The 19,801-nt window shown below is 41.5% G+C and overlaps 1 protein-coding gene across 5 annotated transcripts in view; it reads right to left on the bottom strand.

Annotated features, from left to right (window-relative positions):
* Trpc6 (transient receptor potential cation channel, subfamily C, member 6) overlaps positions 1–19,801 on the bottom strand; it is a 106,946-nt gene that overhangs the window by 42,895 nt on the left and 44,250 nt on the right. For 3 of the 5 annotated variants that reach the window (NM_001429128.1, NM_001429127.1, NM_053559.2), the window contains 1 exon segment: positions 3,197–3,971. In NM_001429128.1, the coding sequence (NP_001416057.1) occupies positions 3,197–3,971 (775 nt within the window). 5 annotated transcript variants of the gene reach the window in all.

Genomic DNA, 19,801 nt, shown 5'->3' with positions numbered 1-19,801 from the left:
AAGCAGGAGAGCAGGCCCTGCACTTCACCAGGGAAGCAGGGTAAAGGTGACTCAAACAGCCAGGCATGGATAAGTGAAGCTGAAGGTGTGAGGATGGGGCGAGAAGGTCTGGTCCTGCGACTTGGCTGCTATGAGGCAGCATGGGCAAAGGAGAGTTACCCATTCCCTTGCCCTTGCACCTTGCCACCTGAGGAAGGTGGGAGAGTTGGCCCTTGGAGTATAAGAGCAGGAGAGCTAACCGTGACCCTCATTTGCTGCAGTACCCAGGAGAGCAGGCCCTGCACCTAACCTGGGCAGCAGAGTAGAACTGGCCCTGGGTGTGGGGTTGCAGGTAAACTGACCCTGAGGGCATGACAGCAGGAGAGAAAATGGGTGAGGTGACCAGCTCAGATACCTCTCAGGCCCAGATTCAGGGCCTTGGATTGGCCCAGGCTAACATCTACCTCATCAATGAGCTGCTGCAGTTCATGAAGGGGCAGCTTCCACAGATCCAAAACTACAGGATCTGCATGACACCAGGTAGCAGCATGATGCCTAAGAGGCTCCAGTACTGAAGGAGTAGCACATGCCAGCAAGTCATTGCAATGAACATTTGCAAAGCTAAGTGCAGGCAAAATGGTATACTGTGTGACACACTGTGACACACTGTAACACACTACAGCTTCTTTAACAAGATTTCTTTCCTCTGTTGGACAAGAGGCTGCAATGTTGGAGGGTAGGTATGAGGGAAGGGGGAGATGAAAAGGATTGGAGTACCTAATGTGAAATTCACAAAGAACCAATAAAAAGGTTTAAAAATGCTAAAGTTTGCATGTGTGGTCAAGTTTAGCAATGAGAATCAGTGTTGTTTTTAACATTCATTGCCTCTTCATTCTCTCCCATTGCCAGAGCAAACATCGTTCTTGAGAGGTCAGCAAGACTGAGGTAAGGAAGGTGTCACCAAGGACCACTGAGTGCAGTAGCTCTGCCCCTTCCAAGGATTTTGCCTTCTAACGTTTCAGACTCTAGTGTTCAAGAGTTGTCAGAAAGTACCAAATGAATGGAAAGCTTTTAGAAATAAGCAATTTCTATGTTTTAAATTGTATACACTTCCTGATTTGATAAATCCTTTCGTTTCTCCAGTTTCATCTCCCCTGTGTCCTGTGTTCAACAATAGTGACACCAAGGATCTACCCAGGAGAGACTTTACTATAGTCTCCAAGGTGTGAGTATAGAGACCACATGGAATGGAATAGAGAAGATCGTGTTATCATGCACTTCTATAAAACACTGAGTTTGATGAAATGACTAGATTCATAGATGCATAGAGTTTGGTAAAGTGGACAACAATGAGCTGGGGGTGGGCAATAGCTCGGTGGCCAATAAAGTGTTTGCAGCACAGGCTTGAAGACCAGAGTTCAATCCCAGTACCAACATAAAAGTCCAACCTTTTAATTCCAGTGCTATGAAGGCAGAGGTAGACAAATCCTGGGAACTCTCTGAACTGCCAGTCTAGCCAAATAAAGATCTAGATATAATGAGAGACCCAACCTAAGACCAAGGGCTGAGGAGATAAGTCAGCAAGTAAAGGTCCTCTTGTCAAACCTCCTTACTCATGTCAGTCCCCAGAATCCATATGATAGAAGGAGAAAATCAACTCTCACACACACATGCTATGGCACACACACACACACACACACACACACACACATACACACACACACACACACACAAACCCTAAAAACCAATGTTGACAGTGACTGAGGAAGACACTCAAAGTCAACCTGTGTACCACATGTTCATGCATACATGCATATGCACAAACACACACACACACACATGTTCATGCACACATGCATAGTCACATTCGTGCAAATGCACACAAACAGCTATACACATATACAAATAGCCATGACAAGGCAGGACAGAGAAAGATGAACACAATCAGACTGTATAACTCACAGAGGAAGCTCTGCAGTATGAGGTTGCTCTTTGGCTTGGAATCTGTTATCTTCTCCAAATGTGGCAGGGACCACATAGACACATGGCCCTGATCCCATGTCTTTCCCCAGACTCTTCTAGTAAGAGTCAGCTTAAAGTTCGGCATGCCTGCTTCATTCATGGGTACAAGACTGTTTTGTTACATCTTTCATCTCATTCTCAGCCCTCCAAAATCCCATTCATTCTTCCCCACATAGCTGAAGTGCCATCTCCCATGAGAGCTGGCTGAAGCCGAGTAAGAATTCAATCTTTCGCCTTAACCTCTATAGCACAATGGTCCAAGTTCTACCTAACAGTAACTCTTTACTTTATGTCCTGTTTCTTCATATATGGAGTGCCTCTCAAACTGTGCCTTGTTCATCTTTCTTATGCAGTGGCATGTTCTACTGTGTACTACACACAAACATGGTGTGTTTTAAGGTAAGGAAGCTAAAAATTAGGAAGCTTATATTCTGACCCCAGCTCTGTCATTTAGCAGTTGTTGAATTCAAGTACTACTAAACCATCCTATCCCCCAGTTCTTGTGTAGAATAGAAAAGAATACCCATTCAGGACTGTGATAAATGCAAAATATCTGATAGAAGGCAGATCATTACAATAGTAATTATACTTATTTAATGAAACATAAAATTGACGCTGGGAAAATGGTTCAGTCAATAAAGTCCCTGCTGTACAAGAATTAGTACTTGAGATCCCTGTAACATGTTATTAAAAACCCTGCAGACTGACACATGTCTGTAACTCCAGCACTAGGTTCAGATACTGGATACCTGAAACTCATTACCCAGACAGTTAGCTATATTAATGAGGTCCAGGTTCAGGGAGAGATCCTGTCTCAAACAATGAGAGTGATCAAGGAAGATACCCAATGTCAGCTGTTGGCTCCACACACACATGTACACACGCACCCATTTGCATACACTCACAGAAACATGCATATCACATTTATATCTCAGCAACCCCCCCACATCTCCATAAAATCCCAACATGCGCAGTAATTAACACATCATGGAAACACACCTTGGCTTTACTTTCCCTCACTCTGAGCCTTCTAAATTCCTTTCAGCTCTCCCACATATAGCGAAATGACAGCTTTTACAGAATTTTGCTGAAACCCGGTAGGCATTATGTATTTCTTGCTCTGATATTTTACAGCACATCACTTGTACATCTACTTAGTACTTAACTTTGGAACATGCTGCTGTGAATGACCTACCTTGAACTCTTTCTCAATGTTGGCAAGCACTGCCAGCTCATTGCTGAGTTCTAAAGCTGTCATGACTGGATCTTCACTGGACAGTGACAGGTATGCTGGACTTGCCAGCCCTTTGTAGGCATTGATCCTGGATCTAGAGTGGCTGAAGGAGTCATGCTTTTGTTTCTGGCTGCATTCTGTACACTTGCAGAAATAATCATGAGGCCGTTCGATCCGGGCACCCTTTCTCAGGAGGGTATGCACAATTTCATATTCCTGGCAATGAGCAGCCAGAATGATTGGGGTCACATCGTGGGAGAATCTTGTCCCATCTTCATCATAGGCATAAAAGTCATCTTGCTGGAGTTCAGACTGGCTGGGGCTTGTCGCCAACCTCTTGCCTTCAGCAAAAGCTGGATGGTTGAGAATAGCCTCCACAATCCGTACATAACCTTTACTGATAGCTAAAAGTAAAGCATCCCCAACTCGAGACAAGTTTTCCTTCTTGAGTAACAGCTCTGTAATTTCCAGGTGCTCATTGGCCACCGCCAACTGTAGGGCATTCTGGCCCATGTAATCCACACAGTTAACATTGAGGGAGAGACATTCTTCTAGCATCTTCCGCACCACTGGGATGTTGCCATATTCAGCTGCGTCCAGAAAGCGTTCCTCCTCAATAGACAGGCTGGTTGAGTGATCATTAAACATGTATGCTGGTCCTCGATTAGCCAACCTTCTTCCCTTCTCACGAAGAACTGTCTGCCGCCGGTGAGTCAGTCTGTTTTCATTACCCCGGCTGCAGTAAGACAAGAAGACAGTGGAGAAATCATATTAAGAGCATTTTCGTATGCTAAATGACCTGCCATTCATCTAATGCAATCCTCAAGTATATTACATGTTGCCTCAACATCTCTAGACATACTAGCTGATAAGATGAAGATTAATTTATTTGTTAATGAATTCCAAGAACTTCTTATTTAAGAAAGATAAGTGCTTTATAGAGTTTAACATTCCAGTTTGAGGTAGAGACCCTGGTGACTGCCTTCCTTTGTCTTGTGTCATTCACTGAGAGACATTGGTGAGTATTTCTGAACTAAAAATGGTAAAAACTTAGGAAGGCTATTGGTCTGTGATGGTTAGTTTTAAATGGCAACTTGCCACAATATACAGTCACCGGGTAAGCGTCTTAATGAAGTATTATCTACATCCAATTGGCCTGTGTGATACTCGTAAGGGATTTTCCTGGTTGAATATTGACTCAGTTCACTGTGGGTAGCACCATTCCCTGTATTAGAACTCTGGGTTGTGGAAGGGTCAAGAGAGCTAGCACAGTAGTAAGCAAGGAGGTATCCTGGGCACATTTGCTCCTCTCTGCTCTGGTCTATGGCTATAATGTGACCTGCTGTCCCACACTCCTGCCCCTGTGACTTCCCTCCAGTGATAGACTGTAACCAGGAATCAAAAGCCAAATAGGCTAATTTTTCTAAGTTTTTGTGTTAAGCTGTTTGTGATATCAACAAGAATGAAACTAGAAAGAAAGAACATGAAAGCATTCTTAACTGGCAAACAGAATAGTAAATTTACCCAAGACTTTAGTGTTTAGAGTCATTCCTATATACATTATTCCAGGGAAATTGAGACTGAAAAATGTACTATTTATTGCTTTAAATCTTATCATCTAAAAGCAGAAGTCAGCACACTTCCCCATTACTGGCTGCTTCACTGCTGTCATGAGTCTACAACATGGCCTTCTAGCCTGACTGCTGGGAGGAAATGTGTCAGAAATGGAAGAATGACTAGTTAGATGGATGTGCATTTGAGAGCTGGGGCTTGAAGTGAGAGTAGATGGGAGCTTTTTTGGCAGAGGAATCATTTATGTGCTGAGGGAGAACTTTACTAGCTGGGACAATCAAGCCTTTGACTCTGCCAACTTGCAAAATTGCTGAAAACTTGAAGAAGTCGTGATCAAGAATTCAGGAAAAAAAGGAACTCATCATGGTGGGGAGACTGTGGCTGAGATGCTGCTGGCCTCTGCTGAGCTCTTTAGCCTATATAATAAGAAGCTAAAGCAATCTTTGTCCTGATCAAAATGCTATAAAAAGAAATCTATCCTTCATGAATAAAAAACTTAGTGTCAGAAGGTTTTCTTGAGGACAGAGGGCTCTTGTTCAATTGAAATGTTCCAATCTAATAAGATGGTAATAACTATTGCCTACAGGAAACCCAAAGAGGAATAGGACAGGCCTCTTTAAGGGAGGAGCTTAAATGAAGGAAATAGAGATGACAAATGAGTCCTTGTTATAAATGTTCAAGGGCTTCTCTAAATCCCGCAACAGACCCTCCAGTATAAGAAGAGTACCAATGGATTGATACATATCGCAAGCCACCTTTCCTGAATGTACCCAGGTCTAGAAAACTTAATGCCCTTCCTTTCTGGAATGCATCTGTTGTCTGTAGGAGTGATGCCCACCATCAAAAGAAATTTAGTGAAACTTCATCAACCCCAAGGTTATAGTTCAAGGAATTTGTACAGTGCACTGCCAGCTCACATGAACTTTCATTTTCATCCACCATATCCTACTGCAGAGACACTAGCTCATCCACGTCCATTGGTATCATACTTAGTAACCAGGAAATGGAAGTAGCCTAGATGTCTATCAAATGATGAGTAGCTACGCATTGTTGTGGGAGAGGAATAAGGGAAATTGTAGAAGCCAAAGAAACAGGAAGTCTGTTGTGAGATTGTGTTTCCTAGACATGTCAGAGAGGCCATACCCATGGGGTTTCATCAGCATGGCTGCCTAAAAAAGCCCTAACATGTAAGACACCAACAGGCATACTAACATGTAAATGGGGTAGCTCCTGTGTTTGGCCTCAACTCTAGACAAAGAACTATGGCTAAGAGCAGGAGAAAGGCTCTTCCTGTGGATATCCGATCATCTGTTGCTTTAAAGGAAAATGTTCCCCATGGGCTCATGTGTTTGTATAATTAGTCCCTGGCTGATAAATTGTTTGGGAAGGATTAGGAGGTGTGGCTATGTTAGAGTAGGCGTGTCCTTGTTTAAGTAGGCACTGGGAATAAGCTTTGAGGTTTTAAAAGCCTATGTCACCAAACCTAGTCTCTCCTCTCCTTTCTTCCCCCAACCCCCTGCATGTTGCCTGACGTAGCTCCCAGCTTCTTCTCAAGTACCATGCATTCTTGTCTGTTCCTTTCTCCCACCATGAAGATGATGGACTAAACCTCTGAAGCTGTAAACAAGTCCCCAGTTAAATGCTCTCCTTTATAAGAGTTGCCTTGATCATGGTGTCTCTTTACAACAATAGAACAGTGATAGGACAAATACCATGTGATCAGCTCTGAGATAATAGACATTTAGGTGACATTACACAGACTGAGAAAGTTATATTTCTGTATTTAGTAATATGTATGTATTTGTGTGTGTGTGTGTGTGTGTGCGTGTGTGTGTGTGTGAATAAATTTCTTTTAAAAAGAAGCAAAGGGGTACAAGAGGTGGGTTGAAGAGAGAAAGTGGAAGGAGAGAATAATGTGATTATATTATTTCAAAAAATATTTTTAAAATGATTTTTAAAATGTGGCACATTTACATGATTGAATATTTATTATCCAGCTGTTGATAAAAATGAAATTATGAAATTCACAGGTAAATGGAAGCAAATGCTTTGTTCATGAGCCATGTCTACAATGACTTAATCGCATCACCAAGTGTAACCGATAGTGTGGCTGGATGAGGAGCTCTGGGTTGCCAGAAATCCTGAAGCTTGGACTCTGGTAGATTCTAGTTTTGAAGCAACTGCTAAAAAGCATAATAGGCTTTGAATGTAGGGTCACATCTTTGTCTCTAGTCTTCTAAGATGAAGTGATGTATCTGTGCAGGGAGCTCTTTCCCGTCAACAACTCTGAGACCATTTCTGCTTCATGTCTTAGACAGTCTTATCGCCTACTATAGCCTTCTATGTTTCATAATCGTTCTTTAAGTTTATTACTTGTTTCTCTCATTTCCAATTATTCACCTGTGTCTATCATATTCTGGGAGAAGTTTTTCAATTTTATCCTGTGGTGTAACTAATGAGTTTTTCTTTCTGACACTACATCTTTAATTTTTAAGATCTTTTTCAAATGTTTTCTTTCATTATTTTTTATTATTATATTTTCTTTTTCTTTTATTATTTGTTATAAATATACTATAATAAAATAGACTCCTTTATATAATATGAATAAATTCCATTATAGTTTATAATTATCGATTATCATTTATAATTACTGTTATATATTATTATTATAACTACTACTACTACTGTTGTACTGTGGTGTGATGTGGGTGCTTGCCTGTGTAGAGATCAGGGAACAATTTTCAGGAGTGTTTTCTCTCTTTTCACTAGGAACCTAGCTAGGACCTTCAGGCTTGAGTGGCAAGGGCCTTTCTGCCATCACATGGCCCAAATATTTTTCTTAATACGTTTTCACTATCCTTTTATATCCCTCTGGGATAGTAAGAATACAGGCTGTGCAGACTGTAGTGCAAAGGATTTGCCTGCAATTGCTTGCTTCCATATGTTTGCTTTGGTCTCTGTGTGTCACACCAGCGTTAGACCACATAGACCATGATCCTCAGTAGATTAGCTTTCCTGTTCTGCAAAGCAGTCCTAAGAGAGTTCCACCTCTTCCTGGGAGAACGAGACTGATGTTGGTTTAGCAAAGCAGGTTTCCTGAGTAGGACAGAAGTTTCTGGGAGAGGCATTATTTCTAAGTTGACAAGATGGATGAGGCAGCAGACAGGGAGTCACCGAGGTGTTAGAAGAACAGCTATCCATCAACTTCCCCATGAAATTCTTAGCCCTCCCTCTGTCCTCCCTGCCTTTTTCTGATAATCAATTTGGGCTTTCACGTCATGTGTCCTACATATACCATATTTCGTGATTTCTGTTGTAGACAAGAATGTTGAAAGATGAGGAAAGGAAGAGCTTCCAGCTGAAGATGCAGGATAGTTTGAAAAAGACAAATGATGATGATGATGATGATGATGATGACGATGATGATGATGATGATGATGACGATGATGATGATGATGACGACGACGATGATGATGATGATGATGATGATGATGATGACGATGATGATGATGAAATGAGCTAGGATCTTGGAATTTAAAAGGGTGAGATGGAAGCATCAGGAAGTTCCCTTTATATAATATGAATATGAAAGCCCCCATGAAACAAATAATGATGACGATGATGGTGATAACAACAATGATGGGAAAAAGGCATAAAGTAGTACAAAGTACCAAAACATCAAGAAGCATGCTTCTTTTGTTCATTTTTAAGTAGTTATCTAATTTTACTTATGTGCATATATCTGCCTGTGCACGTGCTGCATGAGTAAGGGTATCCTACAGGTCAGAGAAGGAAGTGGACCACCCGGGGCTGGAGTTACAGGTGCCTGTGAACCACCTAATGTGTGGTTGGATCCTCTGGAAGAGCAGCAAGTGCTCTTAACCACTGAGTCACCTCTCTAGCCCTCATAGATGCTCTTTGAAACTCATTAAAATGGGAACCAACAACTATGCTAGCTTGTCTCCAAGTATTACCCTGGAAGTCTGTTAAAGTTAAGAATTGGAAAGCACTTAAATTCAGATCGCATTTGTTTACATCCTCATGAATAGGCACTTAAAAGAGCAAGGACACTTGGACTTCACCATTTGCTACTTATCATTCAAGTAAAGGATCCTAGCAAAGCCCAGAATCCGATGATGACTGACACAAGCAGCTTGTCCTTTTCTACAGACAGAAAAGATCTAATCCATAACTTCATCAACAGAGCACTGTTTTGACTTGGTCCCCACAGCTGTATGTGCATGCAATCCACATTTACGTTTGGGTTGAACTTATATTCCCTTTGCAGTGACACACTTATTCTAAAACTTAAAAATAAAAATGTATTATCTTAATATTCCTTTGAAAAAATGTCATGTTCTAGTTTGACAAGCCACTAATCCTGGACAAACCCTCTTTCCCTCTCACCTCTGCTTTTCACACTCGAGCTTCTCTCTTGAAGAAAGACATTCCCATGGGAAAAGAATGCTGTGTTTTCAAGGGAGAAGCTGCTCTGTCCTCTCCTAATGTCTCTGCCACAAATATATGTGAAATACAGTGACATTAATTTCAGGCACATTTTCATTTAAATAATCTGGCTTTCTATTTTGTCTTTTATGCTGTTTCCATGAAGAAACATGTGCATGGTCTACTGCCGTATAAGAACAATAAATACATGCATGGATAGGTTAGTTTCCCGGCATGCAGTAGTGAGATGCTGCTCCCGGGCTGGTAGACACCTGGCTTCTGTCTGCCCCTGCTCACTCTAAGGCACAGAGTAAGAAAGCAACGGGAGGGTCTGGTCTTTGGTTTGGTTTGGCTTTGTGTTTAGTTTTCAGTCATGAGTTGCTTGATTCCTGACTTTCAACTGTAAATACAAAGTAGATAAAGTAACTTTTAAAATAAGAAACAGCTCAACCCTTCCAGAAAATAGATGAAATGTTAATAGTCCATATTACCTCTCTGAAAGTGAGTTTTATAAAGCTGTCATATGGAACTGGATCCTAATAGAAAACACAGCCTGGAACCAACACCTATTGTAAAGGACAAATCCCTAACACTGGGTCAACAAGAGGTATTTTCATTTTAACCACAAGGTAATTTTGCAAAATCATCTCTTCTGTTTTAAAGATGTACACACACACACACACACACACACACACACACACACACACACACACAATTTTCCTTTCTATTCAGTTACATTTAGCATGGTTAAAAGTTTAATAATCTATATTTTATCTCCATGTTTTTACATTTTGCTTCATCACAATATATAAATAACTGTTCTAGTAAATAATTCAAATTAACCACTGACTCACAAGACGCTCAGCCATCAAGTAGGTCATGAAAAGCAGGTTTTTACATACCTCATTTCCCTGATTCTTGTCTCTGACCAAATAGTGCCTGTTGCCCCAGATAGCAAACAGTGGAATACTCCATCTCACTTGCCAAAGCCAGCAACACGAATTAGCGGCTGAGCAGAGTGACTACGTGCTGGGGCCAGAGCATGTACAGCAATTTTCTCTACTTCCTGTTCCAAGATGGTGTGCTTTTATCAAACGAAAGAGCTCCAGTACAAAGTGAGCCTTGAGATAAGTGCCTTGCTTAGCTTGCATTTGCTGCTATTGTTATTTTGGTTTTTTGTTTCATGTTTGGTGTTTTGTTTTTGTTTGGTGTTTTGTTTTGTAAAATTCTGGTAAATATGACAACTCAAGCACAAATCTGTTTACCTCAGTTAATGTTAGGGATTACAAAAGTGGATTTTATAGATTCAGCCTTGGTAATGGAAATAAAAGACTTGGAGATCTATATTTTGTCACATGTACAATAATTCCCTAGAAGAACCAGACATGGTTAGTTAGAGACTGTTGATCAATACAAGTAATTAATTGATGATGAATGATAGGAGTCATTTTATTATAATTACATAATATTAAGTCTGTTTTGACCCTGTCTATTTAATTTCTCTCTACATATTCCAGGCCCTTCTCTCGGGTTGAGGAAGCAATAAATATTAGTGGGATGTGTCTTGATCCCTCGGGAGCAGAACTACTTGGCTTTATTCAGCACTGAGTTCACACTCTCAGGAGAGTGTTCTGTGAGAGCTCAGTACCCACAGGCAAATGAGTGACTCGTGTCTGTCAAGGGAATCAACTTCACAGCCTTTGCACTCTGCTTTAACCCCACAGCCAAAAGTCACAATGTGCAGTGCTCCAGCAAAGAAAGACAAAACAGCCTAAGCCATAGTGTAGCTTGGTGTGCAAACATAACATTTCATACTCTTCAATAAACAACAGCCTCAACTGGGAGTCACAGACACTGAAAGGTGTGTCTTAAATGCTACCCATTGAGATCATTCCACCCTTAAAGATAGAACTAATAACCTCCCAGGAGCTCTGCCCTTCCTGCCTGACTTGACACTGCACAAAGTCTGTGGCCACCCCTCTTCACAATGCATCACCAGACCTGGCTGAACTCCAGATAGTTTTCTAGGTAGCGTTTTTTGGTTTTTTTGTTTTTTTTTTTGTTTTTGTTTTTCTGTGAACTTATTTCATCTCATCAAACCTAAACTTCCTCTTGATCAGTCACACTCCATCACTGCCTGTCTTGCAATCCCTGGAAAAAATGGAGCAGGAGGTACTTGTCACTCAGAGAGAGCAATTATGTGGCTGAAGAAAAAGATCTTGCTTGTGGAACAAACTGTGGATTGCATGTTTTGGTTTTAATCATCAATTATTATCTTGTTTAAATCAGTTAGATCCCAAACTGTAAGGCGAAGAAGACAGGCAACTCCTGGAAGTTGTAGAGCGTGGCTTTTATAGCAGAACTACACCGGATAGGCATTCCTGCTCTGTCCTTTCGGTTGATTTCATTGTCATGGCTTCTTTCTTTGAAATAATCTTTGGGAGAGTTCTGGGGACAGGCATTCACTTTTATCTTTTTTTTTAGTTGAGTGTTTTTAAGACTATTAAATTTTTGTATATAACATAAGCAAAAATAGACCTGTTGGGTTAAATAATAAAAAAGGATGCACAATCCCACACTACTCTCTGGCCTCAGCAGTGGTCTTGCTGCCTCCATGACTGGCCCCATGCAGTGACCGCTCATCTCACAGTTAGCTGTCACAAATCCCTGTAACCAGTAAAATCGAAATGCTAGAGGCTTGTAATTTATCAATCAGATTTACATCAGTAAATTCTCAACCCACAAAATGCCCAAAGAACTTTATCAATTGATATTGATAAAGCTGCCCATTTCAATTGGACAAGTTGCTGTGTAATAATCCATCCCTTACATGATATTCATAGCTAGCTGAGGCTATGAAACCACATGGATCTGGGTCATCCTTCTCTTCCTCCATCTTCCTTCCTGCTCCTTTCTTATCATTCCCACCTCTCAAAAACTCTCAACCCCTCCTCCTTTTCTACTATCCAATCATAGGCTCTAGCCTTGTCTTTCATCTGCCCTCACCTGCTTACAGACAGAAACCTACATAGACCCCAATTATGTCAAAGGAAGAAGTTTAAACCCTTTGCTTCTATTATCAACAACTACCTGGTCCTGTGTATTTGTTACAGAACCTTTCCCATTCCACAAGTAACCTCTATAGAAGGCAGATGCTAGGACAGGAAATGAGAGTATTTACACTGGTTAAAGTGGAGTTAACAAAGGGGATTTAGCACAATGCCATGCAATGCCCACAGCAGGACAGCTAAGGTGCAAATATAAAGTGATATAAGAAGATGGTCAGTCGTCAGAAATGTGGAATGCAGAGATGGCATAGAAATAAGAGTACTCACTGCTCTAACAAAGAGCAGGAAAGCAGTTCCCATCATCCATGCTGGATGGCCTGTGACTCTGGCCAGGGAATTTGATTCTACAGAAAGCTGCACATGTGCGTGGTATGCAAAGACAAATACACAGACACACATCAACAAACACACACACACAAGCACACGCAAAGAGATGGGGAGAGAGAGACAGAAAAAATATTTTTTAAATTTATCAGAAGTGAAACAAAGTCATTGTAAGAGAACAATTTAACAGAGGTGCTGCCCTTTGAGGAATGAGTCAGGGACCAGGATCTCACTTTCCTGTCCTCTGCAACCCACATTTCTTCCCATATGCTGGGAAGTGTCAGGAGACAAATGAGCCCAATGTAATCTGTGCATATCTGCAATGATGGCCCCCAAACGTTGGACCAAGTGCAAGGCTGGACCAAGCCAAAAACACTCAGTCCAAGACCCATGGTGAGCTTAACTTTGCCCTGGTGAACTCCTTCAGTCATCACTGGTAGAAACATGTATAGAGAGGATGTCAGGGGAACCTTTACTAGATGGTTATTGGTTCTTACATCTCTAAGCTTTGCCAGGAAAGACACTCATATTCAAGTTCAGGCAAGTCTGTTAGCTTTTTTTTAATAAGAAAGTTTCTAATGAAATTTGGGCTTTGAGTGAACAATTCAGATTCTAAAGCTGAGAAAGACAGCCTCACAGTCTCAGATTTGTCACAGACAGATGTAAAGAGCCTATACTGATGATGCTGGCTCCCAGAAACAAGTGTGAATGACATATCTGGAGCTTACTCCTGTGGGCCATGTAAACGAAGGATACTGTCTTTTTCATCAAAGAGTTAAAAAAGACAAAACTTAAAAAAGAAAACCGGAGCTCTTAGGGCCTAAACCACCAACCAAAGAGTACATATGGGGGACCCATGAATCCAGCAGTATATGTAGCAGTGGATGACATTGTCTGGCATGGATAGGAAGAGAGGCTCTTGATCCTGTGAAGGCTTGTTTCTCCAGTGTAGGGGAATGCCAGGGAGGTGAGGTGGGAGTTGATGTGAAGGGGAGCATCCTCATCGAAGAAGTGAGAGGGGGATGGGAGAGGAGAAACTGGGAAAAGGAATAACAACATTTGAAATGTAAATACATAAACTATCCAGTAAAAAAAAGGAAAAGAAAACTAGAAAAGCCCCTGGCAGGAACTCTATCTCCTGAACAGCCATCACTTCTTAAAGTCAAAATATATGCTGAACTTATTATACTCTGCTAGAAAAAATGCACTCAGCTTCTCAGCTGCATTATTTCAAACTAGCCCATTTGCAAGAATGTGAGCTGAAGCTCTAATCACTCAGAATGAAGAATGGGATCCCTTTGCATTAGGAATAAGAACATAGCAGAATTTCCACATGTGCACACACACTGTCCACACACACTGTACACACACACACACTGCACACACGGGTGCTTCTCTGCCTCACTCAATGTGGCTATGTACCTTTCTGAAGTAATACTGTTTTAGTCTTAAACAGTTTGAATTGTGTGGTCATTTTCTTGAGATTCCAGAACCATTTCTTACACTCTTAACTTCCACCCCCAGGGCTAGATCCAAGAATCCGTTGCTGAAGTTCTAAGTTATAGGAGGCTGAATGTATCAGCAAATACAGCTACAAAGATTGAGAATGCTAAACTCAAGTCAGTGCACTGACCTCAGGTATTGAACCCAAAAATCTCAGAACATCTTTCTTCATGGATCAGGTATGATTTTAGATGGGAGTCACCAATTGCATTGATTCAATCATTCAACAGTCTAAGTGTTTTTCCTTTTATGTTACATGTGTGGAGAGGGGGTACATATGTGTCCATGTGTACTATGTGCATGTGCCACAGCACACATGTGGACATCAGAAGACAACTTGCATAAGTCACTTATTTCCTTCTAGAAGTATATGAATCGAGTGTCAAAGTGGCTTTGACTTACTCCACAAGATAGCTTGTTAGTGTAAGTGTTGCACTATTTGCCAGATGTTCAAGTTTCTGTGCTTGGCACAGAATGTTCAAGTTTCTGTGCTTGGCACATGGGAAATATTGCATGAGGGGATGAGGTAGAATAGAGAAAATAGAACAGGAGATCAAATGTGGACGTTCTCATGCTGGGCCAATGTACTATGCAATCTAGTAGTAGGCAGTTTTGAAACCAGTCTGTGGATCAGGGTAAACCCTCCTCAGATCAAATGTCTCTGAACCTAAGGAAAAGGGAAAACTATCAGAGAAGAGGGATCACAAGAACACAACAACAACAAACAAACAGAAGAGCCTGCTCTGAGTCAGCACACAGAAACTTTACCTTCAATCCAAGAACTCAAGTTCCCTCTTGCATGGAAATGTCTGGTTGCTGGCTCTGTTTAACCGGAGGTCTGGGACCTGGGGCCCAGTGCTGAGCATCTGTTTAGCATTTAGGGTTTGCATTTTAAGGTAAAAATTGGACTGTTTAGGGCACTCTGACAGCTCAAGACTGTCCTTTAAGGATTTGAGTTTCATGATGTAAGACTCAGGCATTATGTGTATGTGTGTGTCCACGTGCTGCACATGTGCATTTGTAAGCACATATCTGGAGGCTATGTGCAGTGGGTTGGCCTAATGCTGCTTGTATTTTAATGCTAATTTGGACCCCCAAGGCTGTTTGTTCCAAAGGTGAGAGGGTTGGACTTAAAATACTAAGTGAATCAGCACCAATTGATTGTTATTGGTAAATGAAGATGCCAACTGCTGCGGAGTTGAGTGTAGGGAGTGAGGAGGGAATAGGTTGGGTTAGGCTTAGAGGAAGGAGAGAGAACAGGAAGAGAAACCAAAATGAGACAGTATAATTTGCAGGAGAGGAGAAAGGAGAGCTACCATAGGTTAGCAGAGCCATAAAAAGAATTGTGACCACGTGGACTAGCCAATTGTAGCTAAGGGCAGTCCAGATGAAACAGTAAGTGATAACTTGGGCTAATGATAGAAAGGTAGATCCTAACAGCGTGAAGGGTAGATAATTGCCTGACTATTGTGCTTTGTTTGCCAACCGGCACTGTGGAGGCTAGATGTTCATGTCATCTGCCTTGTCCAATCACTTCACCTGATTCTTTGGGAAAATGTGATCTCACTGATCTAGAAATTCAATTTCTTCTAGTCTGGCTGGTCCACGAGCCTCTGGGCTCTTCCTCTATCTAGCCTCTAGATGTCATACCTACCTTTTATATGGGAGCTGTAGAACTAAACAGAGATCTTCATAGTTGCTTAATGTGATGGCTATTCTTGGTTGTCAACTTGACTATATTTGGAATTAACTAAAACCCCAAAATCGAAGGGCACAACTGTAAGAAATTTTTGTTTAATCTGAGGTAGGAAGATCTATTTCTATTTCTAATCCAGATCTTTTGAGCCAGGGAAAGACATACATTTGTTCTGGATCTTGAGACAGGAAGACACACCTTTAATCCAGAGATGGGAAAACCCACCTCTAATCTGGACCATACCTTCTGCTGGAAGCCTATATAAGGACATGGAATATGGAAGTTCCTGCTCTTTGCCTGTTTGCCCTCACCTTGCTAGCAAATCCATCCTTTCTCTTACATTAGAGCCTACTTCTTTGTGATTCCAGCATATACTGAACATTATGAAGCCATCCAGCCTTGAGGATTAAGTAGCTACTGGATTCTTGAATTTTCCATTTATAGCCAGCCACTGTTAGATTAGCTTGACTGCAACCTGTAAGTCATTGTAATAAATCCCTTCTACACACACACACACACACACACACACACACACACACACACACACACAGAGGCAGAGAGAGGGAGAGAGAGTCATTCTATAAGTTCTGTTACTCCATAGAATTCTGACTAGTAGACACAGCAAGCCCTTTACTAACTTATCTCCTCTGTTGGTCCAGATATGTTTAATCCTTTCCTTTCATCTCCTCATTCTATACTCAGGCTTTAGCACACATTCCAAATTCCAACAACTGAAAGCACAGATGCTAGAGGAAGCAGACATGAATTTTGGTTCTGGCTTTATTATTTGTTGACTGTCTGGCTTTCTACAAAATGAGAGAAAAATGTTCTTCTGACAGGCGTGATAGCAGAGCTCTCTCTCTCTCTCTCTCTCTCTCTCTCTCTCTCTCTCTCTCTCTGTGTGTGTGTGTGTGTGTGTGTGTGTGTGTGTGTGTGTGTGTGCGCGCGCGTGTTAATTTGGAAAATTCCACTTACAGCTGTTCCAGAACCCAAATTTAATGAAGATGGTGGCTTCATGAACAGCAAGTAGAGATGTAAGTTTGCAAACTCAGATTTTCAGACAGTCATATTTTGGCATTTTTTCCTTGTTAAAGAAACTACAATTTTTAAAGAAATAATGGATTTGACAATGTTTAGCTCCTGTCCCCACCTACTTGCATCATTGATCAGTACAAGGAAGAAGTATGGTTTTTATGTTAAAATCGTCTTCATTTTATAGTTTTTTTAACTACATAAACAAACAGTAAAATGAAGGAATACCACCACGGTGGCACACTTGGAGGGAGTTTCCTAACATACAGTGTCAAGCAGTGTCAAGCCAGCTTCCCTGAGAACCAACACAGAGCTCCTGGGTCAATCAGCAGCATATGGTGAGCCAGTCCTGGGAGCCATGAGGCTGAACAGAGCAGCATGAGCTGTCTGGGATGCTGGCAAGGCCTGTGGCTCCACCCACTATTCTCTACTCTGTCTCCAATGCATAGGTCAAAGTACATTCAGAGAGGTTCACCCTCTTCCAGCAATTCCATGTTGTCTTTAAGAGAAAAGGTGCTAACCATAGGTTTCTTTGTTTTATCGTATGACCTCTTTTGTCTGTATTATTTTAAAGTTTTATATTTTTAACAAGTATGTGTGAATGTATCCCACATCTGTGTAGGTGCTGTGGAGGCCAGAAATGGGTGTTGGATCCCCTGAATCTAGAGTTTCAGGTAATTGGGAGTTATCCAATATGGGCTCTGGGAACCAAACTTGTGTCCTCAGATGGCCTGAAAAATGTTCTTTCCCAATAAGCCACCACTTAAGTCCCTTGCCTATATTGTTTTTAAGACCAGTTCTGCAAAAGAAAACACTGAATCATGACAAAAGCTACCCTAGTGCATCCAGTCAGTGACAAAGCAGACACATTGTTAAGGATGACATAAAGCTTCTTCCATTCGCAACTTACTTCTACTTAAAATGAAGTTGGAGAGATGACTCCACCTATGAAGTTCTGACTTCTCTAAAGTAAAGTGGGAAGGAAAGCACACAGGCAGGTGAGCCAGCAAAGCCACATCAGTTGGCACAACACAAAGACAAAACCAGCTGACTACATCTTGCACGCAGAAGCCAAAGGTTGGAAAGGTCTGGAATAAAACAGTGTCTTTCGGACACAACATTATTGCACTTATGAACACACAGTAGCTGTGTTTGCCTGCAGAAGACTCACTCAACATCAAGGGGATACAATGTGGAGCACAATGGGGGTTGTAGGGTGGACTCACTGGAATTTTGTCAATTGAAGGCTGCTGGGTTAGGGGCAGTCACTATTCTTCAGGCAATGGCCCCTGTTAGGTGCCTGTGTTCCTGTGGATGGCCCTAGATCCATGGGTATAATGCTGTATTGATTGGCATAAATAGACTGAAGTTTTAAGGGGCACATGAAGGGGTAAAGATCTGGAAGGAATTGGAAACCGAGTTGGATGTTGGTCTAGTCGAACAGTATGTGTAAAAAAAAATAGATAAACATAAATCTGACATAACAAAGACAAAAGTTCTAGCTTTCCACAGGGAAGTTATTATAATCTCACTCTCTTTATGACAAAACTGAACTTCAGTTCCTACTAAAACAACTCCGACTGCTGTGCTGGTGAGTTGTAAACAGAGCTCTACACAAGATTCCTGTTTCCTCTCTATACTCAACTCTGTCATTCTTTATTGATGGTGCTGGTCCTGGGGTGTCAGTCACTTCAGTACTCACCTGCACTGGATGCACTTCCAGGTCACTTCTTTACTGACCAAACAAATAAGGATGTTGGTCTCCCTCCCGCACCAGAGATAGAGTTAGAATCATTTGGGAATCACAAACTTAAGTGTCAGCCTGACTTGGAAGTGGTCTCTTTCAGCCTTGTCAAATATCTGTCTTGCATCTTCCTAGAGGAGAAACTTTAATGAGAAGGGGGAACATTCCACATGAGAAACCTAGGGCACAACACAACTTGTCCAATGTGAAATGGCTGCTTGTAGCCCAGAACTGTTGGGTTATTTTGCTTCAGGTTCCACTATTGCAAACTAATTGTTTTTTTAAAGTAAATTCATTTCTTGTCATATTAAGAGGCATTTTCTGTGGCAAAGATAAAATTTGAACACCATGTTTTCTCCAGATAATCCTGTAGTTGATACAATCCCTCCTCCTCGGTTTACACTACAGACAGATAAAAGCAGAATTATTTTAGGCCACAGGCTGTTGGCGTTCATATAGCTAAGGCCAGAGTAGTGACTTAAACCACAAGAGTGTTAGCTAGTGGTGTGTGTGTGTGTGTGTGTGTGTGTGTGTGTGTGTGTGTGTGTGGTTAGTTGGTTGGTTCATCTGTCATCTGTTTTCTTTTGTTTTAAAATTTTATTTACATTTTTTCATATAATGTAGTTTGATCAGATTTTCCCCTCCTCCAGCTGAACTCCTCCCCCATGGTTTTGTTCTCGTTCTCTCTCTCTCTCTCTCTCTCTCTCTCTCTCTCTCTCTCTCTCTCTCCTTCTCCTCCTCCTCCTCCTCTCTTCCCACCAAAAAAACTCCCCCAAAAAATCAATAAGACAAAATATCAAGACAAAGTACACAAGTGTGCACACACACACACACATACACACACACATACACCACACATACACACACACCACACACACACATACACACACATACACACACACATACACACACACATACACCACACATACACACACACCACACACACACATACACACACATACACACACACACACACACACACACACACACACACACACACACACATACACATACACCATGGACCAACTGCACCTGGGCATGGATTGCCCTGGAGTGTGGTTGATATACCCAGTGTCACTCCTTTGCAAAGAACTTTCCCTTCCTCATCAGATACGGATTGCAAATAGCTTCTCAGCTACAGGTGGAACTTTGTATCCACTTCCCCACTTCACAAGAACTCA

The sequence above is a fragment of the Rattus norvegicus genome, chromosome 8 (genome assembly GCF_021556685.1).
Source record: "Rattus norvegicus strain SHRSP/BbbUtx chromosome 8, alternate assembly SHRSP_T2T, whole genome shotgun sequence".
In the NCBI taxonomy this organism is placed as follows: domain Eukaryota; kingdom Metazoa; phylum Chordata; class Mammalia; order Rodentia; family Muridae; genus Rattus; species Rattus norvegicus.
The sequence above is the reverse complement of the archived record's forward strand: the minus strand, read 5'-3'. Positions and strand labels throughout refer to the sequence as shown.